The sequence below is a fragment of the Trachurus japonicus genome, chromosome 4 (genome assembly GCF_045865225.1).
Source record: "Trachurus japonicus isolate A0001 chromosome 4, Traja_1.0".
NCBI classification, from domain to species: Eukaryota; Metazoa; Chordata; class Actinopteri; order Carangiformes; family Carangidae; genus Trachurus; species Trachurus japonicus.
Genome location: NC_140910.1, coordinates 8,780,066 through 8,807,300, shown reverse-complemented (window position 1 = coordinate 8,807,300; position 27,235 = coordinate 8,780,066). Strand labels below are relative to the sequence as shown.

Below are 27,235 nucleotides of genomic sequence, written 5' to 3'. Positions count from 1 at the left end.
AGCCTCACCCTGCCACTTAGTGCGCTCTACGAGCCAATTATTGGCCGCTCAGACAATGGAAACATGCAGCATCCATGACAGTGCAGCTGCCAGACAAAGCGCGACATAATTCAGTGTGTGATATATGCAAGTCCCACTGTTATTATCTATAGAACACTGAAGCTTCAGCCAAAGTCTGCTCGGTGTAAATCCCAATTCATAGACTATGTTACTGGTAAAAAAAAAAAAAAAAATTAAAAATAAGCAAAAACAACACATGCATTGCCAGTAGTCACACGGGTAAGTGTAAGGTGAGCAGGTTCAATTACGAGGATTCCTCTTTCAGTCACAACCCAGGTCAGCCATGTGGTCCAGCTAGTGTTTGGCGCCATCTCGTGGCTGACATAGAGAACTACAAATATATATTTCCTTCCATGGTGTTTTATTTTTAAATAAATACAATTGTGCTTTATTTTCTGCCTGCACATTAAAGCCTTTCTTTTTAAATAAATAAATAAAACAGCTCTTCATTAAGAGTCTTTGGGGGGGTGAGACTCAGACCAAACAACTGAATCCCAGATTAGTCTGTGTGTAATCTAGCACAATATGTCACCAACAGAACTGGTTGATGTGGTAATACATATCTTTAAAAGGAGGCTTTTAAATGTTTCTAATGTCTTTTCAATCATATAACCACTGAAGAAGGAGGTTTGATCAACTTAACTTTCTAAATCCCTCGTCTGATGTGCTGACATTGTTGTCCTCCTTCTTTTTTTGCTTACCACTACTAACATATTGTGTAATATGGGGCTTGGAGGCTTAACGAGTTAAGACAGTTATGGTTGGTAGGTACATGTTACAGTAGCAGGGTGTGGTTTAAAACCTATAACAGGAAGACATGTGTGAAAAGAAACCTCTTATTCACTGTTATATTTTTGTTGCTTTATTAATTGATTTATTTTTACGTCTTTAACCATTTCATCACAAAGACTTCCAGCTAAAAACAAAGTAAAGGAAAATGACAGGAAACCATGCACTCACAAAAATAAGAAAGATGAGACATGGACTCTGTGTTAGTTAGTTTCCTTCTCCTTCTCCTTTTCCTTCTCCTTGTCCTTGTCCAAGGTAAAACTTTTCCGACTTCTCCAGCGCAGAAGTTTGAGGAAGTTCAGACTAGCGTTGAAGACCTTGTCATGTTCAAACACCATCTTGTAAAATGTATCAATTGGCAGGTCGCCATTGGGATCAGCATATTTGAGTGTAGTCATTGGGGTGTAAAGAGTGTTGGTCTGATGACGAAAGGGTGGGTTGTCCATTGTGATGATCTTGAATGTGTGCTGAGAGGAAAAAAAACACATAATATAATATATATAAACTAGACGTTGAGAAAAAGCTTAAATAAAATTAAATGTGCTGAAGGCTGTTTTTAGATGAACAGTACTCTACCTCTGCCACATCCTCTGGAGACTGGCCAAGGGTTTCAAAGATTTGCTTGTAGTTCTTCAAGTAAATGTTAGTGAACATGTCAGCGGTCACTTTGTCAGCTTTGCTCAGGTCCGTCTTCAAGCCCTCCTCATAGACCTTGCGCTCAAACTCTGTTATGACCGGACCTGGTTCTATCAGGCTGATACTGAGGAAAGAAAAGACAAGTTATAATCATATCATCTCAACAACAAACTGGAGACCATCAGAGCTAATACCCTCAGAGCTTATATTACTGTCATTCCTTTGTATTGGAGCAATGCAAATAGGTAAATCCCATCAGAACATCTTCAGCAACTTTAAAACACATGTGGCAAACTTGCTGCAAATTTAAAAAAAAAAAACGTCTTCAGTTTGAAAAAATATTGGCCAATCAGTAGCTTACGTTTGTTTGATTTATCAAAATTTTCAGTATCAAATGATTCTGGTTCAATCCGTTTTTGTGTCTTCTGGAAACACTAATTGTATGTATTTGTAGAAATTTCTTTTTTTCTTTACTTTTTTTTCTTTTATTTTTTTTAAATATATGCAGCGCACCTTTTGTGAAGTTGTTTGCATTTCATTTTGTCTACTTGTGTCTTCTTCTGTTGCAGTACTCTGAGCTCTCAGGGCCACCGCACATACAGTTCTTCTGCTCCTATCTGCAGCATTCCCTCTGACATTGTGTTACTGAACAAGGCTGTTGGGACATGCCTCTAACCAGGGTGTGCTGTGACGTGACTCACTTTGGCATATTTTTCTCTCACTGATGCCAATGGATAATGCTGGTGCTTGTGCATTGAGTTTGCAGATGTGTCACACATGGACAAGTGCTGGTTTGCAGGAATGTTCATGGTAGCTCACACAGGAAATAATTTAATGACCAAAGGCAGCTACATGCACATCCCAAAAAAACTTAAGACTTGGTGCTGGACCACCAAGGAAGACACAGGTAAGGAAAAAAGGAGTAACATTTCGGGCGTCAGCCCTTCATCAGACGCCCGAAATGTTACGTGTGTGACATTAAACTGTCATGGGAGCTAGTGTGCGGTCTCCTTTTTTCCTTACCTAATCCTTTAATGACCATAATTTTGTGAGCATAATTTGACTCTCACCAAATAAAACACTACAGAATGAAATATTAAGATACATGTCTCTACAGAAGCCCTATAAAACATCTGTATCTTACTTGAGATTAAATCTCAGGGCTTGTACTGCCAAGCTTTCACAAAAGCCTTCCACAGCAAACTTGGATGCTGCATAGACATCGTTGAATAGAATCCCTGAGGCAGAGAAAGACAGAGTTAGGACATTGTATTGTCACTATAACTGGCTCTGATGATGAACAGGTGGAACTATATTTACCCTGGATACCCATGACACTGCTAATGACCACGATATGGCCTTTTTTCCTCCTCTTCATGTCAGGCAGGGTTTCCTTCAGCAACCGCACAAGCCCAAAGAAGTTGGTGTCCATGACATTCCTCATCTCATCGATCGACTGACACTCGATAGGTCCAATCAAACCCATCCCAGCATTACTTACTGTGAAAGAAAGTCAAGCACAGCAAGACATGTCCAGTAGGTATGTACAGAATGTATTGTAATGTGATAGTCACAATGGATTAATCACTGAAAGCTGTGAGGCAGGTAAGGAACTAGTAGTGTTTCTGAATACAGTGAACCAGATGGTGTCTACATACTGAGGATGTCCACCCTGCGCTCAGGCAGGCTGTCCACACAGGCTTTGATGGAGTTCTCATCACAGACATCTAGCTGTTTGATCTCCAGAGTCCTGCCCAGAGTCCGGCCTGCTGCTTCAACCAGGGCGTCACCCTTACTCAGGTTCCTCATGGTGGCATAGACTACAGCAAAGAAAATCAAATTGAGGCAGATATTTTGTTATTTAGGCTATTTGGATGCAGAGCTGCTGGTGAAGATAATGACCTTGCATCTGTTGTCACAAATTTATCACATATTTTCTTAGTGCTCATGGTCAGTTGCCCACCAACACAATGGAACTGATAAAGTTTAGTTATAGCATTCAAAGCACTGAGAAATGACAGTTCTTAAACTCCAGTGCACTGCATCACAGACTGTCGGACTATTTCTTTCAGAGAAAATGTCTCCATTGAAAATGTAGAATATGTCACTTAAAACAAACACTTCAACACATCAGTCTTTCTTCACTTGTTCATGATGGAAATATAGCTCTTGATGAAGAGTTACCTGTGCAGACATATGCAAAATCGCATCGTGTTCAAGTCACTTGTTTGGTGTGATTCTTCAACTTTTGTGTTTTTCATTAAACATGGATTAGATGAGGGACTGTGGACAGAAGCTGAACCTTCACACATCTACAAATATTGCCAACACATCCCAACTTTTATCTACACTAAGGCTGAATTTAAAAAAAAAAAGTGATGTCATTTCTGAAGCTTAACAAACATGCAGACATAAACTGCACCAAAATAAATTACAGCCACTCCAGACCCAGAGCTACTAAGTTATTGCCACCAGTGACTAAATGAATGAGCTTGGCAGCAGTTCTGTGTTCCGTGGAAAGATGAATTGTCAAAGCCTTTCAATGCATTAAACTGCAAAATTTCCATCCCCCTTAAAGGTATTTCACAGCAATAACAATTTGATACTTGTGCAATACACACTCCTTAAAGATCGGTCTTTCAATTCGTTTGATGTTCACTCATCTGTCCGTTTGAATATCGGTTGTGAAGTTTCAGAAAAACATTGTCAACCTCAGCAAGTTTCAACAAAGCAAAAGATGGAAAATTTACCCATGAACCTCTTCTTCTCATCTTTTGCGATGCGGACAGCCAAGGCCAGGCCGATCCCGGAGGAGCAGCCAGTGATGAGTACCACCTTCTGGTTCATTGTGCCCGGTTAGTGTTTGTCTTGCAAATCCAGCAGCAGAGAATGAAAGAGGACAATAGAGGAGCAGTAATAGGTGAAGTGAAGGCACTTTTAAAGCCCATTCCTTAATCCACAGGTCTGCAACTCAGCAGAAGCCTTGTGCACATGGCCTGGAGATTACCATTGAGCGTAGCCTGCACATAGTGCTCATGAGGAGTGAGGATTTAGACTAATCATAACAAGTTTATTGTTGCAGTGAAGTGGGAGATCTGAAAAATGTTGTCAAAGAGCCGACAACAGAAGCCCGAAAGCCAGTTCTGGTTTCAATAAAAACAGGTCAGAAAAGGATTCTTTCAAAAAAGATGGTACTTTTATTCAAACTCAGCATTACTTGGCAAATTCAACTTGGCAAACAAGGTTGTAAAAGATTCTTTTCTTCTGTGAGAAAATGTATACTTTTTTGTTACAAGCACACGACTTTAACACATTTATTGCTTTAATGCATGTGAAAGAAAGAATAAAAACAAGCTGCAACGATATACTGTATCATAGATTGTGTGAGGGTGGAACTATTGTATCTTGCTTCTATGACAGTGAAAATGTTATTTCTGACTTTTGAGTTGCTTAAAAAAACAGTCTCAGAGATGCTAATTACATCTGCTTTGCAAAATGGGATATCAAATCTGCCAAAGCTCAATGTAGCTCCAAGCTGCCATCCAGCTACACTACTTTGAAATCCAAACCAACATAGACAAACATTTTTCAGGAGGGATTCACTCTTTTTGGCTGTCGCTTTGTACTTTTCTATGAATGACTAATGATGCTTCTTGATATGCTCCTGCATGCGCTGCATAAAATCTCTGTCCCACATCTTGGGGTCCCATGCGTGGAACCAGCCAGAGAAGGACAGAGGCTCCTCCTTCTGCTTAATGGTGCTGATGGGGGTACCACGACGTCCAGAGGGGTCAGAGTTCACGTAGTCTTGGGCTGAAAAGGCAAACAAGAATGCATTTGTGAACTAGGACATCTTTCTGTCATTTCTCCTCATGTCTAATAACTCTGTTTATCTTACCAATCTTGAGAGATCCACTTTTCTCAACCTCATTGGCCTCCTCTCCAACCCAAACGAAGATCTGGTGGGAGACACACCATTTGAGGATGAGTCGGTTACCAACATCTGAGAGAACCGAGACTGACAGATTTCATAAAAGTAAAGACATCGTACCTGATCCCAGGTGTCCAGAATCATGACATCATCGGTTGCCAGATCGAGCTGTGTGAACTCCCCTGGCACCTCCTCTGCCTAAAGTTAGTAATACACATTAACAGTGGCCATTTTATTAGGTTGAAACAAACATTATTGTAAAAAAAAAAAAAAAAAATCCTCATGGAGACACCTCTATCTAGTCAATTAAAAGTATGATGGCCATACAACCTGATGTTCTTCAAATGTCTAGTATAGAAGATTTATTTCTGTTCTTTTTCTTTTTTTTCCTTTTTATTTATCTACATGTACAAAGAACATGAGATCATCATGGGTGGTACAGTCAAAATCAAAATATTCTATTACACATACATACATACACATACATCACAGTCAAATGTCACACTATTCAAGGTGCATATTCAATCCATTTTTCCCAGCGTTCCATACACTTCTCCAACTGAAGTCTTAAAACAAAAGTAAGTCTCTTCATACAGTAAATTTCGTGAATGATCCCGTGCCACTGGATCAATGTTGGAGGATCTAGTTGCAACCACCTTCTGGTTATGGCAAGATTTCTTTCTTTTCTAGTATTTACTTTGTTTATTTTTTATCATCACGGGTACTTTGTGTGGTTGTTCACTGAATTATTTTGTTATTTGTATATTTTATAATTGATTTTTTTTCTCTCCAACCATATGACCCATCATGTGACCCCCTGAAGCCTGAAGAAGAGCATGTGGCTCAAAATGTTGCTTGTTGGATGTGCTAAATAAATGCACTGAAAAGGGAGCTGGAGTGTGCGGACTTTTCCTTCTGTTTATTCTGGTAATTTGTTTTTTCAAATCAGAAAAGATAAAAAATGAAATACTTACAACCAGCCTGCCTGTCTTGTTTGAGCAGCCAAACAGCCGAGGAGCCCTGAGTGTTTTCTGCAGGGTCCTGGAGGTCTGATAGTCCTTCTTCCCACCAAGTGCGGCCCAGAAATCAGCTGACGATGAGAAGAAAATGACAGTTTTCCAAAGGAACTATTTTATTGTTATAAACACAGAGAGGAAGAGCTCTTACTCACCTGGCTCCTTGGTCTCTTCCACCTGAGTGGCGGCTCCTCCGAGCAGGCTGGCAACATATTTAGCTGCTGCCATCTCCTCTGGATTTGCTCCCTTTCCGACCCACAGAGCCAAGGCGCTGGGTGACTTCAGCACGAAAATATCATTGGTGTTCAGAGAGGAGGCGGTGGGCACAACCTGTGCGAATGAGAAACAAAGAGGGGAAGACATGGTGTGAATTGTTCATTATCGCGTGTTAGATTCTACATTTTGAGGCTGGAAAGCGAAGCTGACCTCAACAGCCCGTGTTGCTTTGGTGGAGCTCTGGCGGATGTGGAAGAGCCGTGTGCTGGCAGGTTTGGTATCACCACAATGACGGCATGTCCCACCCAGGTGGATGACCAAAGGCTTGTCCTTAAACAGGCTCACAAGATGAGCAGGTTCTTGGCCCTGAGTGACACGAACCTGGAGAAACACAGCAGCATCTCAACCAACATGTGTGACACAGGAGAACCCACTAAAGGAACTTTCTTGCTTCTTTCCTGCAAAGAGTTAGTCTAAAATTGATAGCAACTTCATGCCTGCCCATTAAATATGAAGCTACTGTACAGCCAGCAGGTGGTCAGCTAGCTGAGCTAAGCTTAGAACAGAGAAAGATTTAGCCTCGCTTGGCCCATCACCAGCACCACAACAGCTCAAAATTATCAATCAACTCCAGGCTAGCTGATAATGCAAAGTGAATATAGTCATAGACATGAGAGTGGTCATCTCTTTCCAAATGCTTCTCAAGAGGTTGAACATCTCTAAGCATTTCTCTAAGCAAAACCATAGTATTTATTTTAGCCAGTACTATATCTCACCTGTGTGGCCACTCCACCCATGGAATCATCCAACTTGACGGTGAGAAAGGCAGAAGCAGCCAGTTCATCCTGACTGCACTTCTGCCCCTGCCTAAAGACAGCAAAGCCACATTCATCACTCAAACAAGCTCCACACCAAATGTCCTTTGTAATATAAAATCTATCCAAACAAACAACACAAAAACATGTTTTTTATTGTCTAGATGACAATTTTTAGCCATGCTATTGCTACTGGCTCTGTCAAAAACGTGCTTTATCCATCCAACACTTTTGTATATGAATATTGCAGCAACTATTTCATAGATTGCCATGTAATCTGGTACACTAGACCTTCATGGTCCACAGAGGAAGACTCCTACAGTACTTGTAATCTCTTAAATTTCCCTTTAGTGCCCAAGGTCTACCCCAGCTTCTACTGAAATAAAATTTGTGATCCTGACTTTTCATTTCACACCATCATCAGGCTGTCAGCTGTTTTTGGCTCATGACTGACTATCTGTAAAACTAACACTCTTCCCATCAGCCTCAGCAGCACCTTATGTTAGGTGTTAATTAGCAAACGTTGATATATACCAAGACTATGACCATTGGGATTATTTTGTATTCTAAACATATGGTTAAAAAAAAAAAAAGAAAGAAAGAAATTACAATGTTGGTGTGTTTCCATTTAGCTCACTTTCCCCCAGGTATAACCTCACAGAGTCCTGTCTTATCTGGTGTTAAATTTAAATTTATCATTTAGTTTATGTTGTGCCAATATGGTGTAATTTCCAGAATAAAAATGGGGTCAGCCAACAACAAATACTTGCTCCAGGTCACTGACAAATAAACATGGTCTTGGTGAAGAAGGGCACCCACCAAGTGTAGATGATGTGCCTCATCCTGCCTCCTGTGTTGTAGGAGTACAGCACCAGGTAGCAGTCACCTCCAAAGAACTGTCCATAGGTGGAAGGGTCCACAGGGACTTTGTCACCGCCCTCCACACGCCAAATCTGCAAACACACCCAGATCCATCACATCTACCCTGACATTTCAAGATGTGCATATGAAGCATGAGTGCATCAGGCCAGTCAGTCGCCATACCTGGACTTTCCCAGAGCCGTCATCAACCATGCCATGCTGGGCAGCCATGATCTTGTTGCTGTGGAGGCTGGAGGAATCAAAGGGGATTTGCTCCACCTGGGCGATGCGTCCGATGGCGTAGGCCTTACTTGGGCCTGTGGTCTCATCCTTGTCCAGCCAGTTGAAGAAGAACTGCTTGAACAGGGTGGTCTCGCCCCCTGCTGGCATTACCTGGACCTGTACTCAGAAAGGAGCAGAAGTGCAAGCATAAATATTAACAGCAAAACAAGGAAGGGTAAAGACCTGAAAGTTTTCACTATGTGACCACGTCACCTGAGTATTTTGGGGGTAATTCTTCTCTCTGATGAACTTGTTGGCAGCAGTCAGTGCTGCTTTGCGCTCATCAGCATTGGCATTCTTTCCTGCAATTTAGGGTGTGGCACATGTGGTTAGAGACTTTCCAAACAAGCTCTGGTAAAATCTATGAATGACTCATTCTCAGCTGCAGAGGGAGCAAAAGTCACTGACTAAGGACATGTTGCTATGATAAAATTGGGCATATAGGTAAATAAACTAGACAGAGCGTATCCAAGGAGCAAAAGGTCACAGAAATAAACAGAGATCTGTGTCTACCTTTCCAGACAAATATCTTATTGTCTCCTCTGTTGTCCAAGATGTAGCAATCGCTGTTGGAGAGCATGTCTTGTTTGAATGGGGTTTTATCTGCCACCATAGATGTCTTCATGGAGCCAGCAGCATCGGAGATCTACAAAGGGAGATGGATAGATCAAAGCACCTTCTAAATATTTTACAGACTTAAGTAAACTCTATTCACAGGGCTTGATTTTAATGCTGAATATTTGTGTGTATTTACCAAATAGAGAGATGCCTGGTTCTTGTTCTTCTTATCAACAGATACATCATCTGAGCTTCCTGGTGGGAGGCTGGGCTTGGCTCCAAGCACCTAGAAATAAACAAAGACGACATTGGCAACATCCTTCCTGACAGGCAAATGAGTCAGATAAATTCTTTCACACAGTCACAGTCCCAAACACATCCAGAGGTTACCCAAATACAAGTTCTTGTTCTTTTTTTTTTTGCTAAAGAAAAGTCAAGTAAAAAGCTCACTTTGATGACTTCTTCTGGCTCGGAGCCTTCATCAATAATGTGTAATTCAGCGCGGCCTCTTCGTTCATTGTCACGGATGTCGATGGCCAGCTCGGTGGTTTTCAGCCGTTCAAAGCGATTGCTCTCACCGCCAGACCAGTGGTAGATGTTCTGACATTTTGCAGTGGGGAACAGAGGAGAACATGTTTAGTTATACAGGAAAACACAGTCCGACATATTTTTGGTGTCCTATCCCAATTCTAGATGGATCACCTTTCCCAAGTCAATGATGAAGCAATCTCCTCTGTTGAAGCTGGCCCAGGACAAGTCCACCTCTGTGGCCCTGATCATCCGGCGTCCTTTAACGTGCAGCAAGCGCTTCACGTTGGCCTCGTTGGTGACCACGTGTTTGAAGCCTGAGGCGACTCCACCTTTCTGTGACAGCAGTAAGGTCAAGTTGGGCAAAGCATTAGAACTATTCAACTACAGCTGTGCGGTTATTTGCTTTTTTTTACCAAAATGAAAGATTAGATTAGATGAATACCACTCATGTTTGAAGCAAGCACTAACAAGGACTTTCAACAAAAGAAAGCATGAGAGAATATAAGAGATTCCTTTTTAAACTCAGAGAAGGATATTCCTGCAACTACTAAAACACAAAGACAGGCTTGTCTGTTGTCCAGTGGACTATTTCAGGTCAAAACATCTGCAGCTCCTTGGTGCTTTGGCATTAGCAAACATGTTCCTGCTCAGCATGTTTACTGGATCAAACTCTCCATGGCAACCCTCAGCGGAAACCCTGAGGGAGCAACCAACCACTGCTCTAAACAGTTCCACTTCCCTTATAAACACAAAGTAGGCTTTAAACAGGCAATTTAGCCGGGATGATTGCATCAGTTTCAATTAGTCACTCATTTGCTTTTTGTTGTCTGATACAAAGAAGTGAATGCATTTCTCTAGCTTTTTGGAAAAAAAGAAAAGAAAATATATTTTAAACGATATGTCAAAAACAGCACACATTCATCACATTTCACCTTGTATTTGATACCAGACTTGAAGTAGCCCAGAAAAGTGAGTGACTCTTGGTTCTGGAACTCTTGGAACTGCCTTGGGGCTCCTCCCAGGAAATCATCCAGCTGGGTCATAAAGATGGCAGCAGCTCCCCTCTCATCCTGGGAAGCTTCAGCACCTGTGGTACGGCAGATAGTGGAAAAGAAAACACAAAGCAAAGCATGCATTTTGATTAAACAAGAGAACACAGGCAGACAAATGGGGAATATTCAGTAATAAGCCAGTGAGAAATACCAATCCAGGAGTGAACGTTGTAAGAGGGGGGAGAGGTGGTGTAAAGCACGATGTAAGAGTCTCCGGTGAAAAAGTTCCCATGGAGTTCAGAGGGGACAGGTTTCAAATCCATCTTTTCCACCCGCCACACCTGCAGACCGGCTTTCTTCCCTGCATTCTCAAACTCTTTGTGGTATGCCATGGTGCTCAGGACCTGAGAGGAGACACATCCTCATGAACAACTCAGCAGGACAAAAACTAACCTCACGTGACAGTTTCATTTTGGGCTGAAAAGATAAGTCGAATAGATTTCTTGATAGACAGAAACTTATAGTTTTCAAGCACAAATACAAGCAAATTATTTTTATGAAAATAATCTGTTGGCAAATTTGGTATTGAGACACAGAGGTCAGGAAACCTTTCTTATCATTAGGCTGAAGAAAAAATCGCATCATGTTAAAGTTCACTCAAGCAGTCTAACCTTTTTTAATAGTAGGCTACATTGTGTTTAGTTTTGTCTGGCATTAATTCTTCATACAGTTGTATAACCTGATGTGCCAGGGAGTGTTCTCTTTTCCTACTGTCAGAAAAGTAGTGGTGTGGCATCTTGAGACAGGAGGAGCCACTCCCACAGGCAAAGACAGTGTATCATGCAGTAAAGTATGTAATAATTAACCCTGACGAGTTTTGAGCCAAAATAATAAAAAAAAAATTCAGGAAACACAGGAAACACTTGTTTATCTTGTTGTCATATTAGTTATCTGTTGTCTGACAGTTTGTGGCTATTATCCAATTGCTGGAAGGAAGAAAAAAAAACGGGGTTATTCATGCATTATTCCATTGTCATAAATAAGATGTAGCCCAATCTATAATATGTTCAAAACGAATACACATGTTAAATTAAAAAAAAAAGAGTTGCTGTCAGTGAAAGAATAAGATCAATGCAAAGGCTTGATGCTGTCAAATACTTTCTCAAACGCTAAAACGACTACAAACGTCATTTCTTAGACGCTGTCAGAAAATCTGCAGAGTTCCTCAGGTGTGTGACTCATTTTGCAGACACACACAATAAACCGATGCAAATGTGCAATAAATTTCCCATTACCTGATGAGGACAGAGGACAGACGTTGGGTGTGTAGAAGCTGCTCCCTGGTGTTTTCCGCCCAGCCTGTGTGCGCTCGGCTCTGTTTTATAGGCTGCAGAGACATCCGCGTTCCGACCTGAAGGCGTGTCCATCCCCACCCAGCCCACTGCACTAAGTCCACACAGCTCACTCCCTGCACGCAGCCACGGCCGGAGGAAATATGCAAAAGTTATGAAACAATAGACCACCGAATAAACCTGAGGTGATTCTGCTTTTTCGCAAAGGGAAACCCAGTATAACCTATACTTGATAATACTAGGTGTGAAGAGGAGCTACTTTTCCTTGGGTGCTGTTTTAAGTACGCATTTCGAGGAGACTATGTGTAGCCTACTTTACTTGAGCATTAGAAACTTTTTCATTAATTTCATTTTTACTTCACAAACATTTTTATTCCTATATAGCTACTTTTCTATGACTTTGAAGCAGCACTTATTCAACTTAATGAATGATCTTTGTCTGACTCTTTATATTATTCTGAAAATGTGATAAAGAAAAACCAGTCAGAGCCAGCTCCTCCACTGTCAGTCATGACACCTGTCAAGTGTCTTAACAATGCTACTTTAATTAAAGATGAGGCATCAGAATCTTCACCAGAGATAAAAGTTTATCTGATCTCATCTGAAGTCAGTAGCCTATTTAAAGCTTTAGAAATAAGGACAGACTTTCATTTTAATATTGGAGCAGACCTATCATAAAAAAAAATGCCATCCAACTTGAAAAAGCATGTCCACATCTCTAACATTTGCGTAATACTAGTTGTTGTGTTTATCGTGGTGTTGGTCAAATACGGCCTTTAGCTCTTTGTGTCATAGCAAGGTTTTTATCCTATGAGTTTTACAGTCAATTAGTGCTTATTTTGGTCTCAGTAGGTTCTGTAAATGTGAAATTTATACTGTTTTTGATGCTTAAAGCAGAAGTAAGTGATCCGGTCGTTTTGGCTAATGCTGTGTTCCAGGCAGGCTTTTGAAACCGTAAATTACAGCTTCACGTCACGACTTACGACTTTGTAGCGTTCCAGGCAACCCACTCGTGTTTTTCCGACCTGTTTTACCTGTGAAAGTCACTATAACGGCCACTCGTAACTTCCGACCCATAAACTCGTACCAGATCGAACTGGTTGGACTTCACAGGTCGGAAAAACACGAGTTACGGGCTGCCTTGAACGCACCATAACTTCTTGTCAGCCGACGGAGTTAGCAGCCCCCGCCCTCGTCATGGATCTATTGGTCCTCGTCCCTACGTCACCACATTCACGCACATCCCTTGGCTGCACACACAGCCCTTCATGCCGTTCTCTCTCCTCATTGGATAAAGGTTGTAGGATACAAGAAAATTTTTCTCCTCGGCTCAGAGCAGAGCAGAGTGACTGACAGACCCGTGTTTCAGACCAAACACTCTATGTAAGTGATTGCTGTCGGAAGATGTAACTATTTAAGACTTATATTAACACAAAAATATCGCTTACTTCTGCTTTAAATATAACTTTCACTTATTCTGACACTGCTTTTCTGAGAGAAAGAGTTTTTACTCTACTTTAAGCAGCTCCAGTTGCACAAGCCTCCACAGCAATGTCCAAACTTAATGAACCAGTTGTACTGATCTAATAGTATAATAAAATAACACTCACTTTGATTTATTGTAGCTACATGGAACATTTTGATGATGATGATTCATCTGCACTTTAATTTTAATAGAACTAAATGATGAAATGATTACTTCTTTCGCCTCTGCAAAAATCCATTGTGATCCATTCATGTACAGTCAGTGCATGCTGCTGTTATAAATGAAAGATACAATGTAACTCCAATATTATCTGGGATTTTTTATGATTTGCAAGGAGAAAAAAAAGATGAAAACTGTATCAGCACTGTTATCTTTGCCATCATACAAGACTAGACAGGATTATAACTGAGGGAAACAGATACCAGAGCCTTAAAATTGATGCCTGACTTACTCAACATATGAGAATGTAAATATTGGTGCCATGCCAGATACAGCACGTGAAGTTTTATAATCATCACATTAGTAAACTCTTGATTCCTTAGCCTCTGTATAGTCACAGACAGCAGGCCTTCTATTGGGAGTCATTAAAATTGTGGTTACACAGATGATTTGGTGATTGCAATTGTTGTTTTTTAGCATATTGAAGCAGCCAGTCTGATTCCCATGTGTCAACATGATAGAAAGCGAAAGGATAAATCTCTCCTCTGAGCTGTGGCCGCCACTTCAGGTTAAGGCTGGGTCCATCACTCCTACTGTTAGAGCTGCATCAGCACATTCTGCCTTGTTGTCACACAGTCTCTGTCTGGAAAATACCACCGTGCCTCCACAAGACTAAACACAGAGCACGCACGCACTCACACACTCACACACACACACACACACACACACACACACACACACACACACACACACACACACACACACACACACACACACATAGACGGAGGCTGCTAACCACAAGCTACTTGTTCTAACTTGAAAATTCTCCATCAGTGCATATTGCATAACTGCGAAAGATGCTGGCTGCTGTGATAACCCACATGGTCACAAAGTCTCACATGAGCACACAAGCTTTAAGAAAAAACACTGCTGTGAACCATATGGCACAATCAGAAGTCCGATAACCAGGTTGAATGAATCCTTGAGTTGAAATTGTCTGCAGATGTGTCTCACTTTTTAATTTCCTGCCTCAGCACGTGTTCATGAAGAAGATCTTCTGCAGCCGTTAAAGGAAATTTACTGGTCACCAGTCTTGACCACTCCTAATTTATCAGTCAGGATTGAATCTTCCACTCTAGACCTATAAGGAAGCTTGATATTTTTAAAGTATATGTATTTGTTTTATGTGCTAGGAGAGACTGGAAACAAAGGAAAACAGTAACCTGGCTCTGTTGAAACATCACAGCCTTGCAGCATCTCTGAAGCTCACAAATGTACTATGTGTCTGTTATAGTAAATACAGTTTGCAGCCATAGTCTGTAACAGTCTGTAACTTTATACAGATATTTGAGAGATATGAACTAACTCCAGGAACGATGGTAAATAAGTGTTTCTCCAACATGGAGCTATTATTCTAATTTTCTGTTACTACAGTATTTCACTTTCTCCAACACATTTATTTGTTGATGTGTTAAAAGCAAATGAAAATGAAACCAAGAAGAAAATAAATCTCAGGCTTATTTGAAAGAGAAATACAAGCCTGCATTTTATTACATATTTAGATGAATATTGCTGAGTAATATCCTTGGATTATCTGCAGTATCACACACAGCGCCTTGTAACACCTGTGCTTCATTTAACAAAGTTTACTTTTAATGTATACGGGATTCATCCTGGATATGAAGACAGGGACCAATAACGTGACTGAATGCTTTATAATGCTGCAGGGTCAGAGGTCGGGCTGCTGTACGAGTTCACCTGCAGAGTGCAGATAAACCACAGGTCAGCAGAGGAGTGGAGCTCGCTCAGGTGTAGATCAGTGTGCTCAGTATATTACATGTTGGTTTTACATGTTGGATCTTTGTTCCATGTGTTGAACTATGCTGCTGAAAATGTCTGTGGAGAATAAATTCTGAAATTTATATCAAAAGTCTAAGACACCATTACATATCAAGAGAAAAAAAAATGTTCAATACATTACAGTAAAACGGCATTCAACTGATTTCAGACATGTCAGTCATGTGGAGCACTGTTAAAAGGTGCAATCTACTCTTTTTGTGGTCTGTGGCTCTGGAGGAGTTTTTAAATGTGAGAAAACAGCTTTTGACACTATTATTTATTATTATTATTTTTCTCTATCTAGGCTACTATATTTTGGAAATGTCTGTTTCTGCTGTTTTTATGTCTATTAGACTGCTATTATTATTCAGTCGCTCCTATCAGCACTTACTGCATTTACTTTATATGCATTTATCTTGTTTTAATTCCTTTTGTCTCTTTTTTTGTCTCACTTATAGCCCCTTTTATTATTTCTATGTCTTTGCCCATGGATCATCTTAAATCTTACTGTAACTTCCTCCTGGTCTCAAGTTATGTTGTCAGGTTCTTGTATGGCATGTGTTTCTTGGGCTCTTATGCGTTTTATGTCACTGTTTGTTTTTTCTGTCATTGTTCTTGTATGTTTTTCCTTTTCTTTTTTTGTTTCAGCTTTTATTGCAAAACACTTGGTTAGGTGAAAGCCTGATCATGGTTGGATGTAAACTCATGTTATGTGGAAGAAAATTAAGCAGTTATTTTGGCATTCATTACTAACTGTCTATACTTTGCTCTCCTTTGAGGCAATAATTAATCAATTTGGGCAAACTTTTGTTGATTTATAAAATTATTATTTGATTATCACAAAATCACGTGTCCCCGCCCCCAATAGCTTTGGTCTCAGCAGCTTTGGCCCCCCTCCATCCTTGTACTCCCACCAATAAACCATCTCTACTCCCATGAGGTGAGCAGCATTGTGTTTCCTCCACCCCCACATTGTTTGTGGTGATTACAGTATCAGAAAATAACAATTAAAATTTCAACATCTGTTAACAAAACAACATCCCCATCCATAAAGATGCGTAATCCTGGTTGGGAAATCTCTTGACATTGTGTTGTGTGAGTTAATCACAGCAGCAGAGACGCTGCTGTTGATTTTTTTGTAGATGTAATTTTTCAGTGCTGTGAGCACCAGATATGAAACTTCATTAACCACCATTGTTCTGAGGAAACAGCAGATGTCTCAGAGACTGAACAAAAGATGGAATGACTCCCGTCTACACTTGAAATCCAAACTAATAAACTGTTTAGACTTAACTATTTCAAAAATCCAGTGATTACAAGGTTGAGATCACCACATTCATCGTAGTGATTTCTGTTTCCCAGCTTTGTGGGTTTAGTGAATGAAAAAATTGCAAAGCTGTCACAACAAGGACATCTGTCATAGCTGTGGGAGCACATAGAGTGTAAACTTAGCTCTAACTTACACAAATCATTTTGTCAAAATCAATACTCTAAAGTTGTGTTAACAGTGCTTGCACAATTTTACATGGGTAGGTAATTATGCAACAGACGTATCACAACAGAATAATTTATGAGATGGGGGCTGTTATATAAGGCTTTGGCTAATGTGTAGGTGGTGCCTCAAAACTTGAAAAGGCTGCCACAGCCACATTTGACTTGAACAAAGAAAACTGTTGGCAGGCAGAGCAACCAGTTTTCTCTCTCCTCCTTCTCGTAGTGAAAATATATTGTCACAGTGGAGAAAGATGGCAGCCATTATTTAGGCTCAGCAAGGGTATTATTACTGTAAGCATTGCATGAGAAAGAGTGATATGCTACTGAGTATCAGCACAGTGGTCACCTATGAGGCCACTGTTTTTACAACTGTTCAAAGAGCAGCATTACTTATCAGTAAGACGATTTCCTGACATGCACATCAGCTACTTTGTCTAAATGATACCTCAGGTGTGTGCTAAAGTATCCAGGTGTCTTTGCTTCCCTTTATCCTCATAATATGACTACATCATTTCATTCAAATGTGATTTCTGGAAATACAGTAGATTCACCATTTTGCTTAATCCACACTGCACAATGTCAAAATGTCTCATTTCTAGTCAAAATTAATCTCTTTCCACTTAAAATAAGACTCATCACATAAAAATGTACTTGTTTTTAGATAATTTTGACTTGTTTCAATCTAATTTTCACTTGAAATAAGTAGTGTGCTTGTAATAAGAAAGAAAGGGTGATCAGATTATTTTAAGTGAAAATATGCTTGAAAGACGTAAAACGTTTCTAAAAACAAGCTAGTTTTTATGTGATGAGTCTTATTGTAAGCATAATGATATTTGTTTTTGACTAGAAATAAGACAAATATTCTTGGTAATATTTTGAGTTTTTGCAGTGCAAGACAGATAACAACCATTAATGTAGGCTTGTAAACAGTGATACATGATGTAGTTTAAAAGTCCTTGGGCTTTTTAGGCATGTTGGCCCTAACTGTCAAACTGTCAAATACATGCAAATATTAACCTACATACTAACCCTACACTAAATGTAGAAAGGTGGTGAACACTGCATAAAAAGCATGAAAAATGTGTGATAACAGTGGCTACTGTACGTTTAAAAAAAAAAAAAAAACTGCAATTTGAATTAAATTAAACCATCAATAGATCTGGTAGATTTTAAAGCACTGGACTCTACAATTTAAGATGCTAAGTTTGTTAGCTTAGCTTTACATGTAGACAGGAAAAGGATGTAAGCAATGACCCTGTCTCTACTCAATCTGTCTATGAGCACCTCAAACGTTCACTGCTTAAAACACTGAATTTTGTTAATCCATACAAAAATTAAAGCAACATTTTATAAGGTTATGTAAGCTACTGGACTACTACTTTTATCTTCTGGATGCAGCTTTGCATGAGTGGTATTGATCATTTTAATCAAAGATTTCATGAGAAAACAAAAAGGAGAACATTTTCTAAATGTCAAACATTAAGTGTCCTCTAGAGAAATCGACTACATGTAGAAACATGCTGGATGGGAACAATAACAACATGTTAATGAGGAACTCCCTGATGACTTGCTAAATCATGGGTTTTGTGACAGAGCATCAGAAAACCAAATGCAGCCTGTTCTCTTGCCAAACATCAGAGGGTGGGACTCTGTCACAAAGCTATGAAGCTAAATAAATGTACAACATTTTGTGAATACAACTACATGCTATGATTCAAACTAATTGCAAGTTTTTTCTAAAACATATGAAGTGGTTCATATACGGTTTGTCTGTGACTCTGGAAATGAAAAGGTAGGGTTCTCACTGGTACATTCATGTTTTTATCAGCTGGCAGTCAGGCATCTTGCAGACAAAGGTTGTTCCAGTGCTGTTTGTCTTGTATTCAAAGGTGAATAATGATCAGACATGTAGCTAAATGTTTTTTTTTAGATTCAAGTCTCGCCATTTACCTATGTGTCATGCTGTCTATCGGGAAAAGCAACAATTGATATTGAAACTTTTATGAATCCATGATTTATTGCAGGACTCTTGTATTATACAACATGATACATCTTAATGTAACTTAAAAACTGATGTTGAATGTGTACCAGATCACTCAGCAGCCAGTGAGAGTCATTGTAGTTGCTTTTTTCTCACAACTAAATGCGATAAGGCTTTTAATTAGAAATCAAGTTCATATTTTTGAAGAAAGATGGGATTGAAGTTGGATTTTTACTCCACTACCATTTCTGTCTCCATTGTCTCTCTGACCTCTCAAGAGTGACCCCTGTTACAGGTCAAAATTTGTGCCATCCCAACAATCAGATTCAGTCCATGAATTTAAAGCGATAGTGTGTCACTTTTTCATGTCCATTAAACATCCGTTGCACCCAAGCCATTGCAAGATGAGATAACATAACACTGATTAAGCTTATCTCGTGATATTTTTCAGTATTTGTTGTTGAACAGTTGAATTTTCTGTTGCACAGGAAATGACGCGTTTTAGGTTTACACCTCACAACAGGATGGTAGGGGAAGCAGGAGCAGACTGGGACTGTGAAGTGCCGACCCTTTGGCTGAATCCATGTGAAGCCAAGATGGAGATTTGCAGAAATATTCGGCACTGTTATTCAGGTATTTGACCGCAGCCACATTCACCAATGGCAGGCGATTAAGTCCCGTCGGGCGGGGCCTGCATTCGGCTCTGTGTCACAGCAGCGTCAGCCACATTCAGCTGAAGCACATGATTCTTTTTCGCCTGCCAGTGCCTGCTGCGTATGAACTATCTTTTGGTGTGGAGTTATACCCCTCCCTTGTGCCGCACAGCACATTCTGATGGTTGATTGTTTACATGTGTCAGCATCTGTAGATGTTTTCACACAAGACCTGCATCCATATTTGCTTGAGTGGCCTACAACCTGCCAAAAAACTGCCAGACATGACCTGGAAGTTCCAGTAGGGTTCTTGTAATTACCTAGAATTCCTCTAGGGGTCGACAGAAGTCACGCAGTGTAGCTTTAAAAGCCTTGGAGGTGAGAATTCATTGTCGGCCACTTTGACATTAAAAGGCTGAGGATGTCTTTTTGGCTGGTCTCGTTCAGCATCAGATATGTTACTTTTTGAATTATGAACAGAGTTTAGCCCATTGCATAATATTACAACACTTCCTGTCATTTTAATAGGATACATAATCAGCATGCTTACAGGTACCACCTCAGAAAAATCAGACATACTGTTTCAAAAACTTTAGTTGTCATATAGCCAGTTGTTTTAATGTTTATGCTAAAAAAAAGAAAAGAAAAGAAGGTAAGGGTTCCGCTCTACAAAAGCAGAGACCCAACATGTCAGACCTTCACCATTATCTCAGGCAACACCATCAAAACATACTTGTTTGTTTCAGAGCTCTCTTCATGTTCCACATCATCATCATCATCATCATCATCATCATCATCATCATCATCATCATCATCATCTATTATTATTATTACTGTAAATAATGAGGTAATGAGACAGGAAATAACCATAGAACCTATTGAACTAAATTTCCATCTGTTTGTCCATCTACCCTCCAGTGCCCTCTGCAGGTCATCTGTTAAGATCCTCTACATCGGTTTTAAAAACCACATCAAAATTAAACAAAAAAAACCTCCCCTTTTATAATGACAGGAACAATTAATTTTTTTGTGTTTCCAGTTTTTAACTTGTTTCCTTTCCAAATGATCACAAAAAACCTTCAGTTCACTCTCTGAATCCCAGTTGAACATACAGACACCACCTCACCACCTCACACGTGGCAATTAGCCTACACACATTAATGCTGATAAGAATAATAATCATATGTATTGATTACTTACATGTTTGATTTAATACAGATACAGGATACATGAGATATTACATAGAATATGTGTGACTTGGCCCTGTGACGGTGTCATGGCTACAGTTTGGGTCTCAGCTGGGGTCAGTGAATGAAATCCCCTCACGGCCTCACAGCATGTGACACTGTGTGAAACAAACTGTGCTAAATTTGATGTGATCACATCACAGCCACAGGGAATAGTACAAATCTAGCGTTCAGATGACTCACCGCAAGAAACAGACGACAGACTATTGATCCCAGAGGGAGTCCAAACACTGCAAGATTCTGCACACACTTCTCTGTCTCTGTCATCTGGGAGGGAAATGTGCTACAGAGACAAGAAATGTTTCTCTTCAGATTTGCAATACACCGTTTAATGTTCACATCTCATGGTGATTTATATCTGTTCCTCTGACAATTAAGTATCAAACACTTCATTTCAAGCAGGCAAATTGTTGCAACTGTTGTTTTTTTTCCTTTTGCGTGAGATACAAAATATAAATACAAAGGTATCAAAGCATAATTATCTTTGTGCTGTCCATTAAACTCAAACTTGGTGTATGATTTTTTGTTTTGTTTCTGGCAGACACACTTGCATGCTTACATCATATTAAAGACAACAAACATGTTATGTATTGGCAGGGTTAAATGAATGAATAATGAATTCATGAAGAAATAATAGTGGGGCGATCTAAAGGCTGCAGATGGAAAATGTTTTTTATCACAATAGTTGATACAGAAACCAAGAGGATCCATTTTTATTTATTTATCTATTTATTCCTTTTAGTTATTTAAGAGTTGAATGCTAATCATCAGTTTCTCTGAGATAAGGAGAACCTTAATTCTTCAAACTGATAACATCACAGCGCTATGATTACTGTGTGTTTAGTTTCAAACGGGATCTGTATCTTTCCCACAGATGCGGGGGGAGGTGGGGTGGGGGGCACAGAGACAAGAATGTGGAATGAAAGAAAAGAAGAGGGTGCTATATTTAATCGTTTGCTAAAAGTATTTCCTGAAATACCTTGGACAGTCTAATAAAATGTTGCCCTCACTGCAGAGATGGTAAAAGAACATGGTGAGGACCAACACAACAGCGGCTCCAGTCTCTCTTCTTCTGCCTTTTTAACCGGTGTGTGGGTGCGGTCTCGTCGGAGGATCTCTGCACAGCTTCAGCGGCAGGATGCGGGGCGTCGGACCAGACATTCAGTCGGTGTATTAAAGCTTGGGGAAGGTAAAAACGTTCACCTGAGCCCTGCTGCCAGCTTCTCCATGGCTGCTTTGCGCTCCTCCGCCTTCTGCTGCGAGCGACGCAACACGTTCCTCAGCTCCTGAAGGTGGTCCAGTGTTCCCACCAACTCACCTTTCACAGTTTTCATCTGGCTCTCCAGCATCTGTGTATGATGGAGGGAGTTTCTCCTGTACCGCCTGCTGGAGCGTACTTTTTCCTCTAGATCCTCAACTGCAAAGTGGCGACCAGAAAACACAGTGACAAACAGATACCAACAGGGGGTTTTAAGGTATAGAAGAGTTGAAATCTTTGTGATACAGACCCATGTTCTCCTGGTAGCCCATGCCCTCCATACTAGGCTCTGGCTTCTTCTCCATCATGTCCTTGGTCTGCTGCAGCATCTTCTCCATCTTCACAAGTTGAGCAGCTTTGGTGTCGCTGTCTCTGCGAATTTTCAGTAACTCCTGCTCCCTCTGGGTCAGCTCACCTTGAAATTTACTCATGTCGAGTGTTGAAAATCTAAACAGCACAACCTGTAGCACCTGGACACTGGATGACTTACAACACAACAGCCAGGAATCATAAGACACACGATGAGGCTTCTAGAAATGATCTCAGCATCTGCTAATGTCCCACTTTTGAATCCTCTGAAGAGCGTAAACTGCTGCTGCAGCACATGAAACGCTGGTTTGTTTGCAAATGAAGTGAACTGCTGGTGATATTTAGCCTTTTATAGGCCGTAACCCCGGCACATGTCTGGGAGTCATCTGAAAACAGACATTTCTCAGTACACAGACTAACAATAGGCCAAGTCATAAGACTGACTTCAGAAAGCCCTTGAGCAAAATGGATAATGTTTACACTCAGTCATTGGTGAAAAAGTTGTTGGGAAGTCAGCCATCTTGTCCCACTGTATGATGTAAAACAAATGAAAAAACTATTTTTATTCACACCTGAAGGAGAGTTTCAGATTTGCTAGAGAACATGAGCTGACAGATATGAAACCAGTGCAGTGACTGACAACAGTGTGTTATTCATGATATTACATTGCCTGGATCATCAAACTTTGAGTATAGAATTATGTTCCGGTCAACAAAGGACAAGTCTGGGATTTAAAAAAACAAACAAACTAGAAGTTAAAACACTCAGTAGGAACAAAGTCAAAGTGGAAACATCTTTATAGTGAGACAGGCACAGACATGCAGGATGCTTTCCCCTGGATCGATCACATATCAGTAAACACCAGCAATTACAGCTACAAAGAAGTGTCTCTACTGCCCATTCTATGTCATCTTAATATAGAGCATATCATTTGTGGAAATAGTCAGTCGGCGTGTTTGTCAGTGAACTACTTAGAAAGTCAATGAAGTTCTGTTCAGCTCTATGCGAATGATCTAATGAACAGAAGTCATGCTGGTTCCCACACTCCTCTCACACAAAGCCATTTATTCAGATAATTTATTCAGAATAAAGGTTATTGGTCCATATTCACTTGACCAGAATATAGGCTATGTTTATGGTATGGGTATGGTTCATTTGCTCTGTTGTTGTTTTCATTGGTGTCTTCACATTTTTATAGATGAGTTGCATCTTGATTTTTAATCACAATTGGTGTTGATGCCTGCAGACAAAGCTGTGAGGGGAGGGGCTTAGTCCAAAAATGCTTATTTGACTGCATACAGATGTATTGTAATAGTAATACAGTAATAGCACTCAGTAGAGCAACTTTGGATCTTCACCAAAAGGTACTGGTTTCTTCTGTGTCCTATGGTCCATTGCTCCTCTAGGTTTGTATTGGTGGAGAGATGGGGTTTACAAGCAGCTCAACAGGTTTCATGATATTGAAGGTAAAGTTAAACTTTGATGACACCTGTCTTTAACTGATCTAAATGTGGAAACTGGAAGTGATCAAGAGATTTCATGTAGCTCGACTTGTGACTTGATCTGAGCAGTGATTCTCACCACAGTAACCCGGGACTTGCTTGGCAGTCAAATATTAAGACTTGAGACGTGCTTGTGATCTGCTCCCACCTCTGCCTATTGAGTCACTCTTGTGTGATAATGCATTTCACAGAAATTATGACTTGGTGGGTATCAGTGTGTAATTTGTATTAGCATTATGATTTTGTAGTTCCCTGCCCAGCGAGTCAGTTGAGGTTGTGTTTCTATTTGTCCTGTTCATTTGTAAAAAAAAATATGAATCTTCTAGTCATATTCAGTAGGTCAAGCACAAAGAGTTGGGTATGGTGATAAATGTTCTCAGGTCAGGCCTCTGTAGCTGTGTCATAACACCAATATGCTAATTACTATATGACTATATATATTGTTTAATAAGGGAGATCACACAACCATTCCTGGCTGCACCAGGATCAGCACATCACCGGTTATGCCACGCTCATATACACACGCAGGTGAACAAACAGCCTGTGCTCATACAGTCCTCAAACTATCACGGCTAAGTATAGTCTTCTTCTATATAAACTCACATCAACCATAGCTCATCTGTAACAGGAGCATCCCGTAGTAATTCGAGCATTGATATTTAAGTAACCGATAAATATTACTTGCAACTTAAGTTTGTTATTGTTATGTCATTTTTTAAATGCATATTTTAAAAGCGTGAAGTGCCAATCCTAGCTAGGTAGAGGTTAGACACAGGTTTCCTGTCCATCACAGGACTGACATAGAGAGACAATCAACCTCACACACTCACATTCACACTATTAGAATCACCTTTTTTCACAATTTCTTTATTGATTTCCCATTTAATGAACATACGTTCATAAACATACCAATAACAATATAACTCAAACTCAAAAACAGAAGCAGAAATCATTCTAACCGACCCTCCTCCCACCCTTGATAAGATCTACATAAAATATTGATAGTAATATCAGTATGTGCATTACATATCGAGCATACATACATGTCAGTGTTTAGAATCACCGGTTAATCTGCATGTCCTTGGACTGTGGGAGGAAGCTGGAGAAAACTCATGCAGACACATGCAAACTTGACGTGGGTTTAGACCATAGACTGTAGGGTTCAAACCCAGAAACCTCTCACTGTGACAGTGCTAACCACTGCTCCACCATGCCGCCCCCTCAGATCACACAAGTAACTTAATGTTAACATTAACTCTGGACCTGTTATTCTGTTTACAACCAGTGTGCATTATACAGTGCCAATTTCATGCAGCGCCTTCATTCTTTGCTAATTTGTGAGTCTGTATTCCCATGAGAGCCCGTTGGAAAGAGACATATTCCTGAGGCACAGTGGGTTGTTCTGGTGTTTTAATGACTTGCTGTGCACTGCAGTGGGAGGGGAGGAGCTGTGTGCTGCAATTATGGTGCCAAGATTTACTGCAAAAAAAAGGCCAATAGAGAGTTATCATGGCTTCTGTATGCTGCTCACTTGACTGTTGATGAAAACAGCCTTTTGTCATGTTCCTCTGTGGCGCTGCTTCTGCTGCGTCTCATACACAGATGTACAGGTCTCTCTGGTGTCACCCAGAGCTAATCAGTAGCTACTGATTGCAGTGATTAGACATAAAAGTAGGCTAATCGTTGATTTACCGTATTCACACGTGCTTCGTTAAAGGGAGCCATGCATGTCAAAGGCCGTGCTCCTTGTTTTCGACCGCGACCGTGTGTGCTATTATTACTTTGCCACATGTCCCTGCATGAGGGTCACTCACCTCCTGGGCTTTCTGTGGCTTCCTCCCCTTGTTCCTGCAGTGTGACTCGCACTCTGTCCGTCTCCACCCACTCCCCCGCGGGCTGGCCACATGCACAAACACAAACAAACTCACTTGTATTTTTATTTTATTTTTTTTTATCAAATCTTATGAAACAGCAGATGATATAATGTACAGGCGGCATCATGCGGAGAATCAGAATTATGTTCACCAATAAGAAGCATCATTACTTGGAAACTGAAAAGCTGCTTGAATTAAAAAAGAAAAATGGTTGTGGCACAAAAAAACATGATTACCTTGACTAATGTTATCATTGCGACTGAATAGAATTCTTGGCATCCAGATGCCTGTGCTCTCTTGTCACACCCTCACTTTCCTCACTCTCACCAGTTGAACTTATGCTCCCATGAAGACAGTGTAACACTTATATTATTTTATGATTATATTAATCATTATAAAAATGACAAATTATAGCAACTAAAGGTTATTTTGTCAATGAAATAATACAAATTGTTTGACTTATATCTAAAGAAAGAATCAAATGCCATTCAAAAAGATAAAAGTAGAGGGGAAAAAAACAAAATATTATTAAAGGGTATGAGATCTATTTCAGGAAGAAACATGTCTTCCTTCAGGGTGAGGAGTTTCCAATAAAAGGCTGCTGTGTTTAAATGAGTGAATACATTTGATACACTTATCTACAATGAACTAATTGTGTCCCAGAGAATCCCTTAACACGTGACGACTTATGTGAAATTTCTTCTTGTTGTTGAAGGTTATAGAACTATACATAAAAGAATGAGTGAGGAGTAGAGAGCTAAATTAGTTATTAGTGCTTTGGCTAAAATCCTCGAGGTCATTGTACGTGATATGTCAGTGTCTCATTCTGCAGCATCACAGTGAAGATATAAGTCATTAAATTTACAAACAACACTCTCAAAGCAGCGCATCTGTTGTGTAATAAGAGCCGCATATATCCCAAAATCCTGTTCCATAGACAGATTTGTCTTTGCATGTGTTGTATATAAAAAATATTGGAAAAGAACTGTTAACTCGGAAATTGTTGTCACTATAGAGCATGTTGAAAGACTTCAGCCATCTGTGAATAAACCAATGGAAATAAAGAACAGTGCCCTACATGATGGATGTGAGCTTAGACTGAGGTTTTATTGCGACTGGTGGATGGTGGGTTAATTTGAATAATTCAGGTTTATGTTGTGTTGTAATGATTATGTTAGTAGAAAAGAAGAAGGTGCTTTCCCTGTGTAATTCACAGAATGTCAGAGCAGGATTTCACAGTCCTAACTAAATTTAATGCAGCACAATGTGCCTGTTATATGAGCAGGAAAAAGAGGTTAACAAGAGGCCTTGGGCTAAGCACTGAACCCCAAACTGCTGAATGGTAGCTGACTGCAATCTGTGTGCGAATGGGTTTAATATTGTAAAAGCCACTT

At 40.1% G+C, this 27,235-nt stretch overlaps 3 protein-coding genes across 3 annotated transcripts; all 3 read right to left on the bottom strand.

Annotated features, from left to right (window-relative positions):
• Nucleotides 1-953: 953 nt before the first annotated feature.
• On the bottom strand, nucleotides 954-4,453 carry LOC146988449 (retinol dehydrogenase 8). Its single transcript, XM_085773791.1, has 6 exons — nucleotides 4,236-4,453; nucleotides 3,144-3,305; nucleotides 2,806-2,985; nucleotides 2,630-2,723; nucleotides 1,426-1,609; nucleotides 954-1,316 (listed from the first exon to the last, which is right to left on the bottom strand). Exons 1-6 carry the CDS (start codon nucleotides 4,330-4,332, stop codon nucleotides 1,053-1,055), a joined length of 981 nt encoding a protein of 326 aa, XP_085629917.1. The 5' UTR covers nucleotides 4,333-4,453; the 3' UTR covers nucleotides 954-1,052.
• An 84-nt stretch (nucleotides 4,454-4,537) lies between these two features.
• scinla (scinderin like a) lies at nucleotides 4,538-12,043 on the bottom strand. Its single transcript, XM_085773790.1, has 17 exons — nucleotides 11,983-12,043; nucleotides 10,899-11,091; nucleotides 10,628-10,782; nucleotides 9,867-10,028; nucleotides 9,615-9,764; nucleotides 9,361-9,450; nucleotides 9,120-9,252; nucleotides 8,820-8,908; nucleotides 8,508-8,723; nucleotides 8,283-8,416; nucleotides 7,425-7,515; nucleotides 6,859-7,029; nucleotides 6,588-6,762; nucleotides 6,391-6,506; nucleotides 5,537-5,614; nucleotides 5,384-5,444; nucleotides 4,538-5,298 (listed from the first exon to the last, which is right to left on the bottom strand). The coding sequence occupies exons 2-17, from the start codon at nucleotides 11,077-11,079 to the stop codon at nucleotides 5,126-5,128; spliced, it is 2,175 nt and encodes a 724-aa protein (XP_085629916.1). The 5' UTR covers nucleotides 11,080-11,091; nucleotides 11,983-12,043; the 3' UTR covers nucleotides 4,538-5,125.
• A 9,817-nt stretch (nucleotides 12,044-21,860) lies between these two features.
• Nucleotides 21,861-22,777, bottom strand: LOC146988447 (uncharacterized). The gene is made up of 2 exons (XM_085775393.1): nucleotides 22,407-22,777; nucleotides 21,861-22,315 (listed from the first exon to the last, which is right to left on the bottom strand). The coding sequence occupies exons 1-2, from the start codon at nucleotides 22,585-22,587 to the stop codon at nucleotides 22,098-22,100; spliced, it is 399 nt and encodes a 132-aa protein (XP_085631519.1). The 5' UTR covers nucleotides 22,588-22,777; the 3' UTR covers nucleotides 21,861-22,097.
• Nucleotides 22,778-27,235: the final 4,458 nt, after the last annotated feature.